The 23024-nt window shown below is 47.0% G+C and overlaps 1 protein-coding gene and 1 pseudogene across 3 annotated transcripts in view; one reads left to right on the top strand and one right to left on the bottom strand.

The window, feature by feature from the left end:
* The window catches only part of ASAP1 (ArfGAP with SH3 domain, ankyrin repeat and PH domain 1), a 329862-nt gene that overhangs the window by 291783 nt on the left and 15055 nt on the right, over nt 1–23024 (bottom strand). For 2 of the 3 annotated variants that reach the window (XM_070477002.1, XM_070477000.1), the window contains exon 2: nt 4364–4449. In XM_070477002.1, coding sequence (XP_070333103.1) covers nt 4364–4422 — 59 coding nt within the window. In that variant the 5' untranslated portion in view covers nt 4423–4449. Of the gene's footprint in view, nt 1–4363; nt 4450–23024 lie in introns of those variants that run through there. The other variant, XM_070477003.1, reaches the window with a different exon arrangement.
* Nucleotides 19556–20316, top strand: LOC139038378 (tetrapeptide repeat homeobox protein 2-like; annotated as a pseudogene).

The raw sequence follows: 23024 nt of genomic DNA, 5'->3' as shown, positions 1-23024 counted from the left end.
GATTTAAAATATTTACTTATTTAGGCTGCACCAGTGCTTAGTTGTGGCACGCGGGATCTAACTCCCTGACCAGGGATGGAACCTGGGCCCCTGAACTGGGAGCACGGAGTCTTAGCTACCGGACCACCAGGGAAGTTCCAATCTGTATAGCGTTTATCTTTCCTTTTCCTCTAGACAGAAAGCCCCATGAGCATAGGGCTGAGTTATACGGCTGCTTATACTGAGCACAGTTCCTGGCACCTGAGTAATAAGAATCTATATATGTTATACGAAAGAGCCAACAAACAAACAAATAAATGAAAAGAAGTAACGGTGTTGGGCTTTACATCACTGTTAAAAAAGAGTGGTGGCTTCAGATTCAGGCGGAGTGTTGCTTCACTCATGGTCGATCACCTATCTGCTCTATGAGATGTTGATTGAAATATACAACAAACGCACAAAATGGTCTACGTCATCAAAGTACCAGTCGAAGAATTTTGACACCTGTGTAACCAGCACCCAGAGCACTCGCAGAATCTCAGAAGCTGCCTTGTGCTCCCTACAGGTCACTCACTCTTCACCGACCCACCCAAAGGTGACCCACTATCCTGCAAGATGCATGCATCTGACATGCTACAATCCTCCCTGACTTTATCTTCACATTGGGGATGTGAGTAACACCATGCCATGAGTATAGCATTTCATATATGTATGTGCAATACTTGGCAGCAACAGTCACAGAATAGTAATAGTAGTAGTAACAGGACCAGCGGCAGCAGATGTGACAGGAGAAGCAGTAGTTGCAATAATAGAAGCAGCACCAATGGTAACAATAGAGTAGTAAGTAATAGTGGTTAACAGAAGAAGTATATTAACAGTAGAAGAAGCAGTAATAGTAATAGCTAACACTCTACAACACACAATGTTCTAGATACTGGACCAAGTGCTGTACCTTAACTCATCTAATGCTCAAAGCAATCCTTATGAACAGAGATAAAACAGGATTTTACAGATAAAGAAACTGAACTTAAAGGCACAAAAGATAAGTACAGATAAAGGCACAGAAGTTAAGTAGCTTTCCCAAGGTCACAGAGAGTGTCCTAAACCCAGGATTTAGGCCCAGCAGTCTGGCCACAGAGTCTATCCTCTCAAAAGCACTCTTTTTTTTTTTTTTTTTTTTTTTAATTTTTATTAGTTGGAGGCTAATTACTTTACATCATTACAGTAGTTTTTGTTATACATTGAAATGAATTAGCCATGGATTTACATGTACTCCCCATCCCAGTCCCCCCTCCCACCTCCCTCTCCACCCGATCCCTCTGGGTCTTCCCAGTGCACTAGGCCCGAGCACTTGTCTCATGTACCCAACCTGGGCTGGTTATCTGTTTCACCCTAGATAATATACATGTTTCAATGAAAAGCACTCTTTTTAATAAATACTTGCCTAGCAAAGAAAGATCTGTCCTCCAATATCTGTTCTCTTCCTTTGGTCTCATAATAATCCTCAATTTTGGTAAGCAGGTGGTCTTGCCGAAGAAAGATCATATTTCCCAGCCTTCCTTTCAGTTAAGTATAGCTGAATTAAGTACAATTAAATTCTGGCCAAGAGAATATAAGCAGAAGCAGCACATGTGATACCCAGAGCATCCTTAAAAGGGGCCTGCCTGCCCACTTCAGTATTCTTACCTGGGAAATCCCATGGACAGAGGAGTCTGGCAGGCTGCAGTCCATGGGGTTGCAAGAGTTGGACATGACTTAGAGACTAAACGACATGGGTTGGTCAGTTTCTGTTATGTGAGTATGGTAAGAAGCTAAACAATTAAAAAGCATTATTTGTGATTAAAAAAAAGGGGGGGGGGGCCTGCCTTTCTTCTTCCCTTCTTCCTGTTGGTAGATGTTATAGCTGGCACAGAAGCAGTCAGAATGGGCCATGAGGTGACCTTGAGGGGAATGGAGGCTCACACGGCAGAAAAACAAGAGAGGAAAAGTCTGGGTCTTTCACCGGTTGCTGTAGCAGTCCTGTAACTGAACTTTTAGGTAAGAGATAAATATACTTCTATTTTCTATTTAAGCCAATGTTCTTTTAGATTCTACATCATTCATAACAAAACCTAATCTTAAATAATGCACTCTTATTACAATTATAATTAACACTGACACTGAAGAATGAACTGAAACTGAAACTGAACTCTGCAGGATGTTCCCAGGGACAGACAGACAGACAGACAGACAGACAGACACACACACACACACACACACACACACACACACACACACACACTAAGACAAAGTCAAGATCTTTAGTTCCTTCTTGAGGGCTACAGGTAACATCCTGAGCCATATCCTTGAGCTGTTTTGCAGATACTGAAACCCACCAGATGGAAGCTGCTGCATGCTGACCACTAACATGTGGACCCCAGACTGGGGCTGGAAGCAAAAGGTTGATAGATGAGATTCCCAAAACACCACCCTGTTACCTCACCAGCAGCCAATCAGAGAACCATGCACTAACCCTGTGACCCTCTCCCTCACGAGTTCAGATCTCAAGCCCATTCTCCTTGCTTGGTGCCCTGCAATAAAAGCTATACTTTCCTTCACCACAACCTGGTGTCAGCAGATTGACTTTGCTGTGTGTTGGCGAGCAGACTCAGGTTTGGTTTGGTAACAATATCACCTAAACAGATATCTACAAAATTAATGTCACTTTCATGTTGGATTCTTGATTTATAAAACAAAACAAAATAAAACATAATTCTGTAAGAGTCAAACTATGAAAATCAGCAGGCAAAGTCTCATTTATCCTAGAAGATGGTAACAACAGTCCCCATTACTTCATGTCTGGGTCACATGAAAGCCTCTTAAGTTGGCCTCCCTGCCTCTAGCCTCTAACTTCTCCTCCACACTCAGGGCACTCCTGTCTAATTATCCTTAAATATGACTTTCATCTTAAAAACTGGAATAATTATAATGCTCTACGCCCTTACATTATATGAGACACTTTCTTGTAGACCTTTTTTCCTAATCTCACAAAACCCTGAAACATAAATATTATCACCCAGATTTCATAGATAAGAAAAAAGAACAGAGAAAGTTAGTGACTTGCCTGAGATCACAGCAAGACGGGGGCAGAGCAAGGATTCAACCACCTGTCCAGCACCCATAGTCTTCCCACCACCAAGCTGATTTCTGGGGTATGCCAGTCATAGCAGGTGGACCCTGTGCTGACTCACCCTGGCAACTTAAAGAGGCTCAGATTCTTTCAGTTTTCTCTGCTGACTCTTCATGGCTCTTCACAGACTGTCCAGTACAATTCTTTTTTAAATCATCCACCAACACAAACCTCCACCCACTGAGGTCAGATGCCTTAAGATTCTATCACGTGCCTCTATGCCAGGCCCCAGTAGCCCCAGCTGCAAAATAGGGAAAATCATACCTCTACAAGAGGCAACACTGCAGGAGGAAAAAGACAAGAGACTTGGAATCAGGAAAATTGGTTTCAAATCCAACCAGGCAAGATATGAGACACAATGGAACATTACTCAGCCATAAAAAGGAACGAAATTGAGTCACCTGCTGAGATGTCAATGGACCTAGAGTCTGTCATACAGAGTGAAGACAATCAGAAAGAGGAAAACAAATATCATATACTAACACATATATGTGGAATCTAGAAAAATGGACTTATTTCCAGGGCAGGAATAGAGATGCAGGGGTAGAGAAAGGACATGGGGACATGGAGGGGAGGGAGTGGGGGTCGGAGGTGGGGAGAGGAGGGTGGGAAGAACTGAGAGTAGCACTGACATGTATACATTACCATATGCAAAACAGACAGCCAGTGGGAACCTGCTCTGTAGCACAGAGAGCTCAGCTGTGATGACCTAGAAGGGTCAGAGGGAGTGCCAGGAGGGAGGGGATATATGTATACACATAAATGATTCACTTCGTTGTACAACAGAAACTAACACGACAGTGTAAAGCAATTATACTCCAATTAAAAAAGAAAAATCCAGTCGGGCAAGTTGTCCATCTGTGAAACGAATGTGGTAAGCCCTTCCTGGTAGGATTATCAGGAGGACTGAATGAAACAGTATCTTTAAAGAGCCACTCGGCTACACCAGCACTTATTACTGCTGACAGTGCTGTTCTGTCCTCATTCCTGACTTTATTCAGGGGCCACACCACCTTTCCCACGGCACACAGGAGACGCGTAATGTGAGAGGAGACACATCAGAAAGCCTGCAGTTCTACAAGTGCCAACGATCTGGTCGCCACTAACATCCACACTCTTGTAGGTTCCAGGGCTTGAGTCTGATCAAATTCTGCATTTCAACCTCCCAAAAGCATCCCTCCACATTTCCCAGGCCGGGCTCTCTGGACCACTCACCGATTCCATAGCGAATCTCTTGATGAAAAACTGGAGAGCCTGGAGGCTGAAGATCTCATGTCTCAGCCGTCACATCAGAAAATTACCTGGATGGGGGGGGCAAGGAAAAAGGTGACAAGAGTCATCCGCAGGGCTTAGACAGAAGACATTGTCTCAGACCAACACGTGATTTCATCTGGAGGCCAGCACCCTTGTTAGGAACATTCCCACTCCACAGTGGCCATCCAGGAATGGGAAGGAAGACAGCTGGGAAACCACCGTTTCAGCAATCCACTTTGGGGCTGACATCTCCATCAGTAAATGTGCGCAAGTGCTCCGGAATCCTTCTTGCCTTCTATTTCTAGCTCTATGTTGGAGAGCAATTTACAAGTCATTAACATCTCCAGACCTGGGCTCCTAAACATGAAATTAAATTGTGCTGACAGGTATGGCAGACAGACAGATAGACAGCCACAGCTGTGTGCCCACGGGGAAGTAGCAAAGTTCCCCCAGCCAAGGCAATCAACCCCAAGAAGAAGGTAGATATATACATGAATCTCTATATTTCAGGACAGCCCCTCTGAACCGGAGACAGGATTTTAATTAATTCATGCATACCAAAGCTTAATTAATTGCTGAGTGCACAGAGCAGAGGAAGTCTGGGATTAAAAGTGTTACATAAGGGAACAACTTCAATATTTTTGGAATGGAGGGGAAACAGATGTGGGGGGTGTGAAAATAAGAGAAGTCAAAGGACATGCTTGATTCTTCTCCAGTGATCCCCAGTTCAGAGTGGTAACTTCATCTGGGACCAGAAACCCAGGAACACACTTGAAGCACCATCTCCTCTACTCCTGTATCCAAGCCAGCCCTAAGTCACGTGTTTCTTCCTAGGCATTTCTCAGCCTGTCCCTCTCTCTCTCCATCTCCACTGGTACAGCCCTGGACCAGACCACCATTCTCAACCTGGGCTATTACACCTACAGCTACCTCCTAACTGGTTTCCCCTCGTCACCATTTCTCCCTCTGAAATCTGATCCCCTACACTAAAGCCAGGACAATCTTTTCCTTCTTTTTAATGTTTTATTATGCAGAATTTTGTACAGACACAACAATAGAGATCTCCACTGCCCAGCCCGAATGACTTATAATCAATCCTGCTCCATCCACACCCTAACCCGTCCGCTCTCCATACTGCTCTTTAGAAACAAGTTCCAGACATCTTATTTCAGTCATTAGTATTACAGCATGTGTCGCTATAAAAGGTCTTTTACAAAAATGTAACAGCAATACCTTTACCACACCTAAAAAGATGATAATTCCTTGATATCACCCAATGGTCTCAAAAATGTTTAAAATGTTTTTTAACAATTAAAAAAAAAAATCCCACATCCAAATACAACTGGCTAATACCATGTGGCGCTAGTGGTAAAGAACCTGCTTGCCAATGCAGGAGACTCAGGAGATGAGGTTTGATTCATGAGTCGGGAAGAACCCTTGGAGAAGGGCATGGCAACCCACTCCAGTATTCTTGCCTGGAGAATCCCACGGACAGAGGAGCCTGGTGGGCTACAGTCCATAGGCTCGCAAAGAGCTGGACACGACTGAAGCAACTTAGCACAATATTCAGAATAATTTAAAACATAAATCTGATCATGTCATCTCTTCATCTACAGCTTAACATTCTTCAGTGGCTTCTCAGTGCTTCCAGATAAAAATCAATCAACAGGAACTCCTCTGGCGGTCCAGTGGTTAAGACTCTGCATTTCCACTGCAGGGAGCATGGGTTCTATCCCTTGTTGGGGAACTAAGATCGCACATGACATGTGGTACAGCCAAATTTTTTTAAAATAAATAAAAGCAAAAAGAGCTCACTAAAAAAAAAAAGAAAAAAATTACATATATATATAAAATTTAACATAGTCAGACTCCTACCCACCTCCTCCCTGAACTCATCTTGTCCACCCAGGCAGCTGACTCACTGCTGCAACCATCCAACCTTCTTTCAAATCCTAAACTTGCCACAGTCCTCCTACCTCAGGTCCTTTGCCCTGCTGTTCCCTCTGCCTGTAAGGCTTCCATGGACTCTGCCTAGTTAACGCCTGTGCTTCTTTAAATCTTACTTCCTCAGGGGAACTCTTCCTACTCCTCTAGATTAGATCACAGAATTTATCTCAGTTTTTAACTCTGCATTATCCACTGATTAACTGCTGCTTTGATAATAAGTCATGTGAGCACACAAAGATAACACAAAGTTTGGACTTTCTGGTTGTATCCCCAGACCACAGAGTGGGGTCCACCACAGTATTAATAAATAATTGTTGGATAAATGATCAAACTACTTTCTTCAACTTTAGATGCCAACGGTGACTGACTTTCTGAACTTCGAGTCACACATTTAAATTAGATGGGGAATTGACAGTCTTATCCTAAAATTGATATGGAAAAGCAATGAACTCAGGAAAGGCAAAACCATCTGGAGGACTCATATTTCCCAATTTCAAAGCATCCTACAGGACTCCCCTGGTGGTCCAGTGGTTAAGAATACCCCTGCCAACGCAGGGGACGTGGGTTTGATCCCTGGTCCAGGAAGACTACACATGCTGTAGGGCAAATAAGCCCATGAGCCACAACTGCTGAGCTCACAAGAGTCCGTATTCCGCAGCAAGAGAATCCACTGCAATGAGAAGCCCAAGCACCAGAACAGAGGGTGGACTCCGCTCTCTGAAACTAGAAAAAGTCCATGTGCAGCAACAAAGACCCAGCACAGCCAAAAATAAGGAATTAAATAAAACCTACTACAAAGCTGGAATAATCAAGGCCGTGAGGTACAGGCATAGCATAAACATATACTGCCCCCCAGAATCACAGACTATGATCTTCCCATAACATCCACCTCTCAACCACAACTTAACATGCTGTATGTACGTGAAAAACAAGACCCTGTCCTGGCATAAATAATCAGTGCCTCTCCCAGCCCACCTCTCATCTTGCCTTTCCTTTGCTCTCTTTGCTCCACTCAAGCAAACAATTAAGGCAGTATATAGAATGGATCGCTTCTCCTATTCTTCACTCTCAATCTGGATTTCAATTATATATCCCTGACCTTCGGCATGTGACTCTGCCGTCCTTCCCACCGTGGTGGGTGGTGGTTCTTTTCGTTCTTCCACACTGGATTCTAGACTGGACCACTGACGACTCATTTACAACAGAATTCAGACAGAAGCGAGACAATGTACTGCTCCCAAGTCTATCCCTTGCCCTCTGTGATGCAGACAAGGGGAGGTTTCACTAGCCCCTTTCAACTGCTGTCTTTCAGTCTTGACCCTGCAGGGAACCCGATCTGAAGTCCAGCCTGAGCTAGCCAAGCCCCACCTAGATCAGCCAAATCACAACCGACCCACAGACCCATGAGTGTGAAAATAAGCTTCGGCTGTCAAGCAAGTCACTGCAATTCTGAGGTTTTTGTTACTCAGCAAAATCTGACTGATATACATGGGAACACTAATTCATGGACACCAATGAGTGTCAACATGACTGGAAAAAAAAAGGCTTGCACACAGACACAGCACAGGTGTGATAACAACCACCACAGCCACCTCTTGCAGAAAACACGTACTTGGTGCCAGTTTGACCCTGACCACAACCCTGCCGGGCGGATGTCAGGCCAGTTACAGATGGAAACACAGAGGCTCAGAGATACACAACAGTGTGTCCAGGACAGTGTGTGGCAGAACACGGATTCCAACCCAGGGTGCTGTCTGACTCACAAAGTCTAAGCCAGACTTTTTCTCCTTAAAAGAACTCAACGATGCTCAGAGAGCCCTGTCACATGAGTTCCTGGTCCACCAATCCACCTCTGTCCTTGTCTCACTTTCTTGAATGGGTCTTCACAAAGGGCTGCAGGGACAGAGTGAAAGGTCACTGGGATTAAAGTCAGATGCCCTGAGTCCCAGGCCAGCCAGGCCCCAAAACAGAGCCTTGTCCTGGTCAGTGAGCTTCTTAGGCTGTCAGGTCCCTTGTTTGTGAAATGAGGTTACTATCCTAGCCTGGCTCAGCACTAAAGAATCCACCTGCAATGCAGAAGGAGACACAGGAGACATGGGTTGGATCCCTGGGTCAGGAAGATCCCCTGGAGGAGGGCATGGCAACCCACTCCAGCATTCTTGCCTGCAGAATGCCCTGGACAGAGGAGCCTGGTGGGCCACAGTCCATAGGGTCACAAAGAGTCAGACACGACCAAAGCGCCTTAGCACTCACACGCATCCTAGCCAGACTTAAGTCACTACTGGCATGACCCCCAGAGAGATGGTGAATGAAACTGCTTTGACACCAAAGTCAGCTCACTCCTGCTTCTGCGACTCTGAGCTCACTTGAATTAGGTTAGCATCTACGTATAGGTCAGTGTCGCACTCATGCTGCTCTGAAACCATTTATGCTTTGAGACTGATTTTCTTTTTCAGAGAGTATTTCTTTCCAGTTATAAAGTAATCCAGGTTCATCATGAAAAATAATAAGGCACAAAAATAAAATATTTCAGTATCCCAACACCTAGAGAGAAATATTCATAGGATTTTAAGGCAGTTTCCTTTCTGGATCTGCTTTTTTTAAGTCACATAACTAGGGAACTACCAGCAACTTAGAAAAAAATTTCATATTCATTCATTCAAGGAATATTTGTTTTGGACCTACCATTCTTTGGCAGGGAAGACAAAGCCAAAAATAAAAAAATTCATAATCTCAAGGAACTAACATTCATTTATTTATTTATTTATTTTTGGCCACAATGAATAGCTTGCAAGATCTGAGTTCTATGACCAGGGACTGAACTGAGCCATGGCAGTGAAAGCGCTGAGTCCTAATCACTGACCTGCTGGAGAGTCCCCACCCCCCTTTTATTTTTCATCTAATCACAAATGTTTTTTGACCCAGAATTCTGACTCCATTCAAAGACTGGTGCTCACTTTTTTTTCTTTTCTTTTTTTACTGACATTCATTTTTTTTTTTTTAACTCCACAAATAAATGGAGCACCAACTACATACTCTGGGCACTTGCTAGTAATAATAGCAATTTCCTTGCTAGACCTTGTACTCTAACAGTTTGGTTGGCTCCTTAGAACAAATGCATCTGGGTTAGAACTCAGATTGTGGCTCTGTTATTTATTCTTTCATACTTCAGTTCCTTTACCTTTAAAACTGGGATAATTGAAGCACCTATCCCATATAGTCACTAAGAATGAGTTGGGTAATGAAGTTCAAGCACCAAGCCAAACAGTAACTAGTAGTGGTGGTGGTAACAGCATTGTCTTAATTCACACACCCATCCTACAAGGGTCTGAAACTCACAGGTTAGGGAACCTTTCAGGCGCTTACTACTTTAGCACCTGGAGCCCAAGCCCACAGGGGACCCCCTGAAATGGGAACACACCTCAAAATTGCCTCCCAGGGGTCAGGAAGCTGGGATATTTATGCACAAACTCCATGCCTCCCTGGCCGAGTACAGCCAGGGAATGGCCTCAGAGAGAGGCCATGCAGGAAGGCGTTCCATGGACCAGGCGCTGCCTGCAAGACCTTCCAGGGTGGGCTCAAGGATACAGGCAGGGAACACACAGCGTCCCTAACTAGATGCTCGATAAATACACACAGAGGAGTGAATGAACGTGTGTTATCAACCCCCTTGCTCTTCTCCATAACCTCTCATTTCCCCCTGCCACCAGTGAAGGAAGATTTAGAGCAAGTACCTGCCAGAGTGAACCAGAATTCATTACCATCAAGCATCTTAATTTTTAGCCACCCACGTTTCTGCTTTTCCCATTGAAACTCTATTCTGTGACCTACAGTATGTCATTCTAGACAGCGATTACTGCATGCCAGGCAGAAATAGGGACATAAATCACTGGGCACCTCAGCCCTTCTTTACTGCCAATCTCCAAATAGGTGTTGAGTTTTATTCAACAGAAGTGACTTCATCAATGTGGAGATTCGTACCCTTTTATGGAGGATGTGGTGAACTTGAGTCACTTGCAGCTGACTACAGCTTGGACAGTTTTCTTTGTTCCCATAACATCCAGCAAACATTTTTTCTATTTACTGATGAGATTCTTTCCTGTTTTGTAGAAATCACAGTTAGAAAACCAGGGACAGAAAGGAAATAGCCTGAGTACATATTTCTACCAATCTTCCTCTTAACTACTGGAAGCCTAGCTTGTCTACCCCCACTCAAAATGCCTTCTCCTTCAAGCAGCTTTCTCCAGAAAAGGGAACCCTCCTACACTGTTGGTGGGCATGCAAATTGGTAGTCACTATGGAGAACACTGTGGCGGTTCCTTAAAAAACTAAAAATAGAGCTACCGTATGAACCAGCACTCCCACTCCTGGCGTCTATCTGGGGAAAACCACAGTTCAAAAAGATAACATGTACCCCAATGTTCAAAGCAGCACTATTTACAATAGCCAGGACATGGAAGCAATCTAAATGTCCATCAACAGAGGAGTGGATAAAGAAGATGTGGTACATATACACAGTGGAATATTACTCAGCCATAAAAAAGAAAGAAACAATACCATTTGCAGCAACATGGATGGACCCAGAGACTGTCATACTGAGAGAAGTCAGTCAGTCAGAGAAGGACAAATATCATACGACATCACTTACAGTGGAATCTAAAAAAAAGGGGGGTACAAATGAACTTATCTACAAAACAGAAACGCAGATGTGGAAAACAAACTTAGGGTTACCGGGGGTTCACAGGGAAGGCAGGGACAAACTGAGAGATTGGGATTGACATACACACATGACTAAATAAAACAGATGATAAGAGCCTACTGTATAGCACAGGGAAATCTACTCAATACACTGGCTGGCTGGATTATAAACTCATGATGACTATGGTCACATCTTAGATCATGTTTCCTGGGTGGGCTGCACCATAGGACACAGTCAGGAGGCCAAGTTGGGTAGTTTGAGACCACAGTCAAGTGGGTACAGGGGGGGCAGGGATATAGATGGCGGAACAGACTCTCACAAGTGACCTAACCTGGGTGTACAAAATGTAGGACCTGCCTCACAAACAAGGAGCAAGTGCATACTGCATGCCATGTCCCTGGGCTCCAAAATCACTGCAGATGGTGACTGCAGCCATGAAATTAAAAGACGCTTACTCCTTGGAAGCAAAGTTATGACCAACCTAGACAGCATATTAAAAAGCAGAGACATTACTTTGTCAACAAAGGTTCGTCTAGCTAAGGCTATGGTTTTTCCAGTGGTCATGTATGGATGTGAGAGTTGGACTATAAAGAAAGTTGAGCACGGAAGAATTGATGCTTTTGAACTGTGGTGTTGGAGAAGACTCTTGAGGTCCCTTGGACTGCAAAGAGATCCAACCAGTCCATCCTAAAGGAGATCAGTCCTGGATGTTCATTGGTAGGATTGATGTTGAAGCTGAAACTCCAATACTTTGGCCACCTGATGCGAAGAACTGACTCATTTGAAAAGACCCTGATGCTGGGAAAGATTGAGGGCAGGAGGAGAAGGGGACAACAGAGGATGATGATGGTTGGATGGCATCACCAACTCAATGGACATGGGTTTGGGTGGACTCCGGGAGTTGGTGATGGACAGAGAGGCCTGGCATGCTGTGGTTCATGGGGTCACAAAGAGTCGGACACGACTGAGTGACTCAACTGAACTGAACTGAACATGCCATGTCCCATTGGCGAGAGCATCCTGTAAATGAGTCACCTGTTGGAAAATGCTTCCATTCAATTATTGAAAAAATATTTGTTAAGCTAAGTGTCAAGGATATAATAATGGTTGGCAAAGGTGGCACAGTGATAAAGAATCCACCTACCAGTGCAGGAGACAAAAGAGATGAGGGTTCGATCCCTAAGTCGCCAACATCTCCTGAAGGAGGAAATGGCAAGCCACTCCAGTATTCTTGCTGGAAAAATCCATGGACAGAGGAGCCTAGTGGGCTATACAGTCCATGGGGTTACAAAAGAGCTGGACATGACTGAGCATTGAGCACACGCGCGTGCACACACAGCAAAATAGACCCAATCTCTGCTTAGAGTCCATGGTTAAGAGAATCAGACCTTAACCAAACTACCTCCTGGGCAAGGAGAAAAAGTGCTGGGTGCCATAGGAACCTATGCAGGTGAAAAATAACTTCTCAGCATCTTAAAAAGTTGCATCCTGAGAATTGTGTGAATCTTAACATACGTGCACACCAGGGAAACAAGCTGAGGGAGCTGAGCGGAGAACCACGGGGTAACCTGCAGAACTGTGTGCAGGGGGCCTCACTCACCACAGTGCCTGCTCCTCACACAACGCAGAAGTAGGTCCAACTCAGTCTGTGCCACCTCAAAATTTGCACATTTCCTGGGGTCCCCTGGGAAGAGCTGCAAGTGTGGCGTGTGAAGTCTGCAGGTGCCTAGGGTCTGTTGTGCTACCAACTGTTTTAACAGCAAGATCCAAGTCCCTGCAAACAATTGCGTGTTTACCATCAGCAAGCACACTCAGCGCAGAGCCATCTGTGTGGCTGCCCCGGGCTCGCTGCGTAGGAGAAGGAGCAGCAGGCAGCCCTGCGCTGGGAGAATTTCCCAAGCGCTGGGAAGAGGACAGTCTTTGGAGCAGGAAAGCTTCCACTGCAGCACTGATTCTCCCCGCTAACTTCAGCGAGTCTGTGTCTTCTTCTGGAAAATGCAGATGGCAGCAGACACTGATGGTGCCCGACACACTGCCAGGGTGCCCACAAGCCCATGAACGTCCAAGCGCATCCTATGGCAAGCACCACTGGGACCTCCTGCCGGAGAATGTGCTCTCAGTAGAAAAACCCGGATGCTGGGAAAGACTGAAGGCAGGAGGAGAAGGGGGCGACAGAGGACAAATGGTTGGATGGCAATTTCGACTCGATGGACATGAGTTTGAGCAAACTTCAGGAGATGCTGAAGGACATGGAGGCCGGGCAAGCTGCAGTCCACTGGGTCGCAAAGGGTCAGACATGAAGGAGCGACTGGACAAGTGCCAGAGAACTAATACTCTCAGATGTGGCCGTCAGACAAAGATGTGAGGGACAGAAGCACCGAGCAGATGGATAAACTCCCCTCCAGTGACAACCCAAAGCAGAAAGGACGTCAGCAGCCCAGGGTCCTGACTTTCTGGCTTTCCAGCAAGGCCAGTGCCGTAGACGTGGTTCCTGCAGCTGGTCATCCTCTTGCTGTCCACTGGTCACTGCCCCGGGGACAGTGAGGGGGGCCACGACTAAGGCCTGGCCACCGTCCTGCCCAAGGAAAAGGGGATTGGGATGGAAAGGGTTTTGCATAGAAAGATGTTCATCCCCCCACAGGAACTCCCCACTGCCAAGTGCCCACAGGGCACCATGAAGGGCTTGTGTGGGCACCAGGCACTCTGCCACCTTCAACTGTACGAACGCTTCACTCACTTCCCCACAGTGAGAAGCACAGCTGCAATTATGAGCCCCATCTTCGAGAGGAGACACAGCTTTGACAGGTTAAATAATAATTGAAAAAGTAATAGTAACAGCTAGCACAATGCAGGAAACATGGGTTCGCTCCCTGAGTCAGGAAGATCTCCTGGAGGTGGAAATGGCAACCAACTCCAGTATTCTTGCCTGGGAAATCCCATGGACAGAGAAGCCTGGAGGGCTACAGTCCATAGGATCACAAAGAGTTTGACACGACTGAGCATACAAGAAACGGAAAAAAGACTGGATACATTTTTTATTATTATTATTTTATGTGGTTAAAAAAAAACACGACATAGAATTTACCACTTTAGACATCTTCAAGTATACAGTTCAGCAGTGTTAAGTATATTCACATTGCTATAACAGCAGATCTCCAGAACTATCTCATTCTGTAAAAATGAAACTATACCATTTATCAACAACTTAGCATACCTCCTCCTTCCAGCCCTGGGCAACCACCATTCTACTTTCGATTTCTATGAATCTGACTACTTTAGATACCTCACATGAGTGGAATCATACAGGATTTGTCTTTTTGAGACTGGTTTATTTCACTTAACATGACGTCCTCAAGATTCATCCATGTTACAACATGTATCAGAATTTCCTTCCTTTTTAAGGTAGGATAATATTCCATTATATGTACATATGACATTTTGTTTATCCATTCATCTACTGATGGCTGAATAAGGGTGAATAAGGCTGCCGTGGACATGGATGTTCCAGTATCTCTTTGAGACCTCAATTCTTTTGGAGATACACATATACATATATATACACCCAGAGGTGGATCTGCTGGATCATACAGTAATTCAAGTTTTAATTTTTGAAGAGCTGCCACACTGCTTTCCACAGAGACTGCACCATCTTACAAACCCACCAACAGTGCACAAGGGTTCCAATTTCTAGGACTGGATACACAGTTGAAGAGTAAATGAATGATATATTTAATAAATGAATGATATGCATGTGTGCTCAGTCACTCAGTCGTGTCTGACTCTTTGCGACCCCATGGACTGAAGCCTGCCAGGCTCCTCTGTCCATGAGATTTCCCAGGAAAGAATACTGGAGTGGGGTGTCATTTCCTTCTCCAGGGCATCTTCCTGACCCAGGGATCAAACCTGCGCCTCCTGCATTGGCAGGCTAATTCTTCACCACTGGAAAGCCAAATGAATAATAGACATAGCATAATAAGGAGATCCAACCAGTCCATCCTAAAGGAGATCAGTCCTGGGTGTTCATTGGAAGGACTGATGTTGAAGGTGAAACTCCAATATTTTGGCCACCTGATGCAAAGAGCTGATTTATTTGAAAAGACCCTGATGTTGGGAAAGATTGAAGGCAGGAGGAGAAGGGGGCGACAGAGGATGAGATGGTTGGATGGCATCACGGACTCAATGGACAGGAGTTCGGGTAAACTCCAGGAGTTGGTGATGGACAGGGAGGCCTGGCATGCTGTGGTTCATGGGGTCGCAAAGAGTCAGACACAACTGAGCAACTGAACTGAACTGAATAACACAATACTTTAATGAAAATCTTTCAGCAATGCCTCACAGCATGTGGCATCTTAGTTACCTGACCAGGGATCAAACCCACACCCACTGCATTGCCAGCACGTAGTCTTAACCACTGGACCCCAGGGAAGTCCCAATAATACAATGAAGTGAAGTGAAGTTAAAGTCGCTCAGTCGCGTCCAACTCTTTGCAAACCCATGGACTAAACAGCCCATGGAATCCTCCAGGCCAGAATACTGGAGTAGGTAGCCTTTCCCTTTCCCAGGGGATCTTCCCGACCCAGGGATCGAACCCAAGTCTCCCACATTGCAGGTGAATTATTTACCAGCTGAGCCACAAGGGAAGCCACAAATAATACAATACTTTTCTAAAATTCATTCACTTATTTTAGTTTTGGTTGTGGTGCATCTTCACTGCTTCCCAGGCTTTTCTCTAACTTCATCGAGCGGGGCTACGGCCCCAGGCTCCAGAGCACAGGTTCAGTAGTCGTGGTGCACGGGCTGAGACGTTGCATGGCACATGGGATTTTCCCAGATCAGGAATTGAACTCAAGTCTCCTGAATTGGCAAATGGATTCTTTACCACTGAGCCACCAAGGAAGCCTAACACAATCCTGCAGGAACATAGTGGAAACCTCCTCGTCCAAAGGCTAACATTGCTCCCATGATCACATTCAGTACATGAAATTCCTCTGGGACAGGAACCATGACTTAAACTCTCCTCTAAATCTCTGATCCTGACCCCCAAAGCCATTGTCCAGGGGCTGACATGCAGCAGGCACATGGCAGTATTTGCTGAATGGTGACAGAGCGGCAGATTCAATCAAGGAAGGCTTCCTGGAAGAAGATGGCATTGCAAGAGAAAAAGGACAGTCTGGCAGAGAAAAGGATGAGCAGGGGTGACTGCAAAGAGGGACCTGGCTGATTGGTTTCATCTCATTCTTGAAGGTAGAGGTGATTTGCGTCTAAGACTCAACTCAATAATGCTGTCATGACAGGATAACACAATATGCTTCATAGGTGCTCAGTGAATACCTGCTGACAGAACACATGGTCAGAATGAGAGTAAAACGAACAGGAGAAACATCAGAAAGACTTCTGTGTGAGCTGTCAAAATGAGAAGCTGGGGGTTCCCTCCAACTGCAGGGAGATATTCATGTGACCGACACCAGCTTTCCCTGCCACTCCACCGCCTCCCGTCGAGCAGGAAGCCCGAGAAGAAACTCTCTCCCAGCCCTACCCTGAGGAAACCCCAGTCCTCAAACTTCTTTCCGGAAATCCATCTTAGGAAGTTTACTGCCTGTACCTAGAAGGATCGGCCAATGTGTATAAGACTTCATTTCAAAGTGAAGTTTCTCCAGAATCAAGACTCTCTCCTCCTGAGGATGTAAGTCTTCTCTGTTTCATAGCTATTTGTCTCTGAGGTATGGCAAGCGACACTGCAGGACGCTACATCTGGATGCAACTGACTCACAGCAGGCTTGAGTCCACTCCCCGCACCCCTGAGGTCCCCACCAGTGGAGTCACCGAATCAAGGATGCCCACCAGACTGGGTGGCCCTGGGAAAATCACCCAGGTAGGCACAACAGAGCTGTGAGCAGAGAGCCCCACCTCTATTGCTCCTCTTCCGTAGAAGACTTCGGGGAAACCAGGAGACCCTATGGCTAGCACAGTGTCTGGCTTAGTCAACATTCATTGAATGAATGAATGACCACCTAAACAAATACCCTCACACCAAGACTTTCAAGCACACTTTAATTTCCCACCAGAGTACAGCTGCCAACTGGTCAGCATCAGCAAGAAGTGTCATGGGGTCCTGCAAGCCTCCTGCTTTGCCTCTGTCTCAAACATAAGTTAGCTTCTCTGGTGGCTCAGTGGTAAAGAATCCACCTGCTGATGCAGAAGACATGGGTTCGATCCCTGGGTTGGGGGGAAGATGACCTAGAGAAGGAAATGGCACTCCAGTATTCTTGAAAGGAGATCAAACTAGTCAATCCTAAAGGAAATAAATCCTGAATATTCATTGGAAGGACTGATGCTGAAGCTGAAGCTCCAATACTTGGTCCACCTGATGTGAAGAGACAACTCACTGGAAAAGACCCTAAAGCTGGGAAAGACTGAAGGCAAAAGGTGAAGGGGACAGCAGAGGATGAGGTGGTCAGATAGCATCCCCGACTCTGTGGACATGAATTTGAGCAAACTCCAGGAGACAAGGAAGGATAGGAAAGCCTGAAATGCTGCAATCCATGGGGTTGCAAAGAGTCAGAAACGACTTAGCAACTGAATGATAAAATTCTTGCCTCCAGTATTCTTGCCTGGGAAATCCCATGGACAGCAGAGTCTGGCTGGGACTACTGGCCATGGGGTCACAAGAGTCAGACACGACTTTAGTGACTAAACAACAAAAAATGTAGGTCACCCTTAAGCATCATCTTCTGGGGCCTGGTATGAACTCAACTTCTCTTAGAATCAAGGCTCCTCAGCTCCCCCAACTCTATTTCCCTTAAATGACAAAGAACCACAAGGACCTGAGTCTGAGGCGGGAATATTCACAGCCCAACGTAGCTAGAGATTTGGCCTCCTCTACCTGCTTTGGAGATAAAACCCTCGGAAAGTCCACTGGCTCTCAAAGCCTCAGAAGCAAAATGAGAAGGATAAGGCCCAGGTCTCATAACAGTTGTGTTTCCCAGGAACCAGGGAGACGGAGCAGAAAGAATATGAGATGTTTCTCACTCTGGCGACATGGCAGCTGAGTGGACATGGGCACCCTTCTTTCCCCTTGTCACACACACCGAAAATCTTGAGTGAGTGTGATTCCAATGGTTTACAAGTTATAACCAACAAGGAGAGAGAAAAAAAAGGGACCACAGGCCATGGATGAAGGCCATGCTCCAGGACACATCCATGCCCAGCTGCACATGCACACACGCACGCACACACACACACACACACACACACACACTGGCCTGCAACCGAGGAATGCACGCAGGCTGACCCGTGTGGGCACAACAGTCCGCAGGGCGGACCCATCTGGGTCCTCTAAAAGGACCCGGTGTGCCGGGCCAGGACGTTCCAGCAGCAGCCTGTTTCCTCTGTGGAAGTGGTCCTCCTGGCCCGCTCCGATACAAGAGGTGGGCGGAAGGATCAGCTCTCTCTCACAGCACCAGGATTGTTATGGAAAGGGGGCCTCTGAATCGTGTAAGCCTGGAGGACCCACGTGGGCAGAAGCCACACCTAGGCTGATTTCCTGAGACAGAAAACTCAACACCTACTGGCTTTTAGAAAAAAAAAAGGGGGAGGGAGTGGGAGATGCTGGGCTGACCAAACTGAGAAGTTCAGGGACAGCTGTAACTTCAGGCATGGCTAGATCCAGGGGCTCACGTGTGGTCAGGGCGAGGCTGGTCTCCATCTGCTGGTTCTGCCTTCCTGGATGGGTGAAGGGGGTGTTTCGGGCAGGTCTGCCCCCAGGGGGCCGCTGCCTTCAGGTTTATATGCAGTCAGAGCTCAGCAACCCCTGCGGAAGGTCAGCTCTCTTTCCCCGTGGTTCTAATAAAAGTCTCCGGGTTGACTCTGACTGTGTATGCAGCCTTGAACTCAGCCCTGTGGCCAGGGGCTGGAAGACTCCATGGGCTGGGTGTTGCTCACAGGTCCATACGGGTGCAAGGGCTGGGTCATGTCCACAGGACCCACACAGACTAAGGAGAGGTAGGTACTCATCTAAAGGAAAGTAGGGGAAAGAGGAAGTAGGAAAAAGAGAAAAATAGAAAGAAGGAAAGAGAGAGGATAAAGCAAACAGGGGGCTTCCCTGGTGGCTCAGTGCTGGGGAGGCAATGCAGGGGACACGGTTCAATCCCCAGTCAGGGAACTAAGATCCCACACGCTGTGGGGCAACCAAGCCCATGCGCCACAACTACTGAGCCACTTGCTACAACTACTGAAGCCCGAGTGCTCCAGAGCCTGTGCTCCACAGCAAGAGAAGTCCACACATCAAAACTAGAGTGTGGGCCCTGCTGGTCACAACTAGAGAAAAGCCCATGCAACGAAAGATCCAGTTCAGCCAAAAATAAATAAATGAAATTAAAAAAAAAAAAAAACATGGTATAAGCCACAAATAATTTTTATGATTAAGGAATAAAACAGCACTCAACCTCAGCTTTAAATAAAACAGGAAGGAGCAGAGCCTCAAGCTCCCACAGCAGAACAGCAGGAGGATGCAAGAACCTGAGTCCATCATGAGCCCCACGGGGAGATCAGCGCCCCCAAAGAGAAAGCGGCGGGAGCGTACCGTGTACAGCAAAGAGCAGTCGGAGGTGCTCAAAGAAGCCTTCCTGAGGACTGAGTACCCGAGCTACCGGGACCGCCTGCGCCTGGCGGCCAGGCTGCACCTGGACGAACACAGAGTGCAGGTGTGGTTCAAGAACCGCCGGGCCCAGCGCTCCCGTTTGGAGCGAGGACAGGCCCAGGGCGGATACCGGAGGGCCGGCGATGCGTCCACGGACCCCGGAGCGCCCCGGACTCCCGCCCCCGCCCTGGAATCTGCTGCCACAGCTGCGAGCCCCAGTTTCCCAGGCGGCCCGGGATTCTACAGCCACCCTCCTCCCCCCAGTCCCACTGAGGTGCTCCCAGCACCCGAGCCCGGCGTCTCCAGCTGCGGCCAGGCCACGTGGGTCCCAGCACAGAGCGTCCACGTGTACGGCCCCGTTGCTCCAATCCCGGCCCCCGCCCCGGACTGGCCTCAGGACCCCGACGCCCCGAACTACTGCCCAGATCCTCTTCCGGTTCTGCTTCCTGACAGTGCCGTGATGTTATCCCAGGATCTCTTTTCCGACTCCTCCTCTCCCTTGAATTCTGTGTCCCCTGTGGACGAGGACGATTTAGGCTCCCAGCGGTTCACGAATTTATAGGTTCGTGGTCATCTGCCCCCGCAAAGTCCTGCAGACCCCGAGGGGCCGAGAGGACCAGGGCACTGTGAGTCTGCACATGGCGCCCATGCGGACCAGGAAGGTGTGATGGCTTGGCCTTCACAGCTGGTTACTGTGTGCACCTCCCTTGATCCAGCCTGGGGAGGGGGCATTTCTGTGTCACTGTGAGGCCACCGCGGGTCGCGAAGCCCTAAAGATCCCTGCCCAGTTATTTGGGGTGCAGGTGGGAACTGCTGTCAATAGAATTGCTACTGGCCGTTCGTGTGTGTTCCGGCCTCGTGGACGCTGCATGAGAACTTTCTGTGCAAGTGAGACCAATATCATTTGCCCAGCCCCCCGAATGTTGAGGATTTGAGACATTTTCATATTTGCTGATCTGCCTTCTTTCGACTTCTTTGTAGTTTTAATACTGATGCCTCCAATGGTGCAGAAGTTAAGCTCTTCTCAGGTGTTAACTGGACGTTAGAAATACTTGTAAATTGTCCTCTCCCCTCCCCCTCCATTTTTCTGAATTTGTTGGGATTTATATGTCCATCTCTTTTGGTGGTTAAAGTGTTGCAAACATTTTTCCCATGTGTGTTTTCTATAAGTAGAATTTTCTTGACTTTAATGTTGTGTATTTCAGTGCCTATCCTTATCTTTTGTGATGAATTAGTGTTTTTCTTTTGTTTACATCAGTGGCATGCTGATTCGCTGAAAAAAATAGAATAAAAAATTTTTAAATAAATTTAAAATGATTTTTTACAAAAAAAAAAAAATAAATAAATAAAACAGGAAGAACAGCAGCAGGTGGAGCTTTTGTGTCTTCTGTCTTCTCTAACAGCTTTGATGAGACATAACTCACGCTACGCTAAGTCGCTTCAGTCGTGTCCAACTCTGAGCGACCCCATGGACAGCAGCCCACCAGGCTCCGCCATCCACAGGATTCTCTAGGCAAGAATACTGGAGTGGATTGCCAGTTCCTTCTCCAGACATAACTCACATACCATACAATATACCGATTTAAAGGACACGGTTCCACGGTCTAAAACCTAACTCACAGAGTTGTGTGACCATCACCCTAATCGATTTTAGAACATTTCTGTTGCCCCCAAAAGAAACCTCATACCCATCAACAGTTACTCCCCTCCAACTCCACCTCCACCCACTCCTGGCAAAAGTGTAACTTTCAGTTTCTATAGATTTGCCTATTCTGGCGATTTCATAGACACAGAACCATACAAAAGGTTGGGGGGGGGGTGGCTTTTTGCTTTAATACTTTTATTTACTTATTGGCTGTGATAGGTCCTCATTGCTGCTCAAGTTTTTCCTCCAGCTGCGACGAGCGGGAGCAACTCCCTAGCTGCAGTGTGTAGGCTCCTCATCGCGGTGCCCTCTCTTATTGCTGAGCATGGGCTCTAGGGCACGCATGGGCTTCAGCAGTTGCTGCAGATGGGCTAACAGTTGCAGCTCCCAGGCTCTAGAGCACAGGCTCAACAGTTGTGGTGCGTGCGCTTTGTTGCTCCAGGGCAGGTGGGATGTTCCTGGACCAGGGATGGAACCCGTGTCTCCAGCATTGGCAGGTGGTTTCTTTACCACTGAGCCACCAGGGAAGCCCAATGGGTGGATTTTAAGAATTCTGTCTTTTGTCCTAAGATCTGCAAAAAAACATCCATTTCCTGGACTCCTGGTTGAATTGAGTCTGGACTTACGCCCTGGAATCACCATTAAGGATGTGGACCAGAGGAGGGATGACAGGGTCTGGGAGACCCGGAAGCCTGAGGCGGTTGGTGTGACTGGAGATGACTCAGCAGCCAGGGCGTAAACCCTCCCAGAAGCCTGGTCCAACTTCTGGTCTCGTCCCTGGCACGGTATGGGGTGGAGTGGGAAAATCGTGGGCTCTAGCTTATCAGATGTTCCAAAGAATCCCCAGGGAAGGGCACCGTGGGGCTCCACCCTTTCTCATTCCTGACTTCATTCGGGATCCCCCTTCTCCCAGGAGGTACGTGTTCCTGCAGCTCCCAGGAATGGGCTCTGCTGGTTCAAAACCTTCCCGGTCGCTGTAAATCAACTTTGCTGCAATAAAAATTAATTAAAGAAAAATAAAACCTCTCAAACAAAAATAAAACGAAACTCTACAAAACCTTAAAAAGAAAGCCTTTCCAGTACTTTGCTGGTGATTAATCTAAAGGGCACGTGACCCAACTTGGATGAAGGAGACCTGAGTTGGAGGCTCCTTCTCCATCTCCTAGAAGAGGTTTTGGAAACGGTGCTTCCTCCTTTCTTCTGGATGTTACAATAAAGACGCTCGAGGTGAGGGCAGCCCGTCTCATTGCCAGCCTCAAGAAGTCAATGCAAGATGAAGGAGAGACCTGAAGACTTACAGGAAGATGGATCAGGGCCTCCTGAAACAGACACTAATTCTGTGCTACATGTCCCTCATGCTCCACCATCCCCTTTCCCAAGTCCCAGATTGGCCTCTAGGGACCAATAATGCAGGCCCCCTTCCCTCTGCTGCAGGATGGTTTTGACCAACGGGGAGCCCCCAGCAGGAGACAGGAGGGAAGGGAGAGTGAGGAATCCACTCCCCCTTCTGCCCCACCTCTGGACCCACCACTGCTCCCCCTCTGGAGGCCACTGTGAACCGGCTGCCACCTTTGACCCAAGTCTTTTTTTTTTTTTTTTGACCCAAGTCTTAGCTCTGGTCAGAATCCCTCCTCATGCCCTCCCTGTCTCCAGGTCCCAGCAACTGCTCCCTCCCCACCCCTCAAACTGGGCA

This window comes from Odocoileus virginianus, chromosome 15 (genome assembly GCF_023699985.2).
Source record: "Odocoileus virginianus isolate 20LAN1187 ecotype Illinois chromosome 15, Ovbor_1.2, whole genome shotgun sequence".
NCBI classification, from domain to species: Eukaryota; Metazoa; Chordata; class Mammalia; order Artiodactyla; family Cervidae; genus Odocoileus; species Odocoileus virginianus.
The sequence above is the reverse complement of the archived record's forward strand: the minus strand, read 5'-3'. Positions and strand labels throughout refer to the sequence as shown.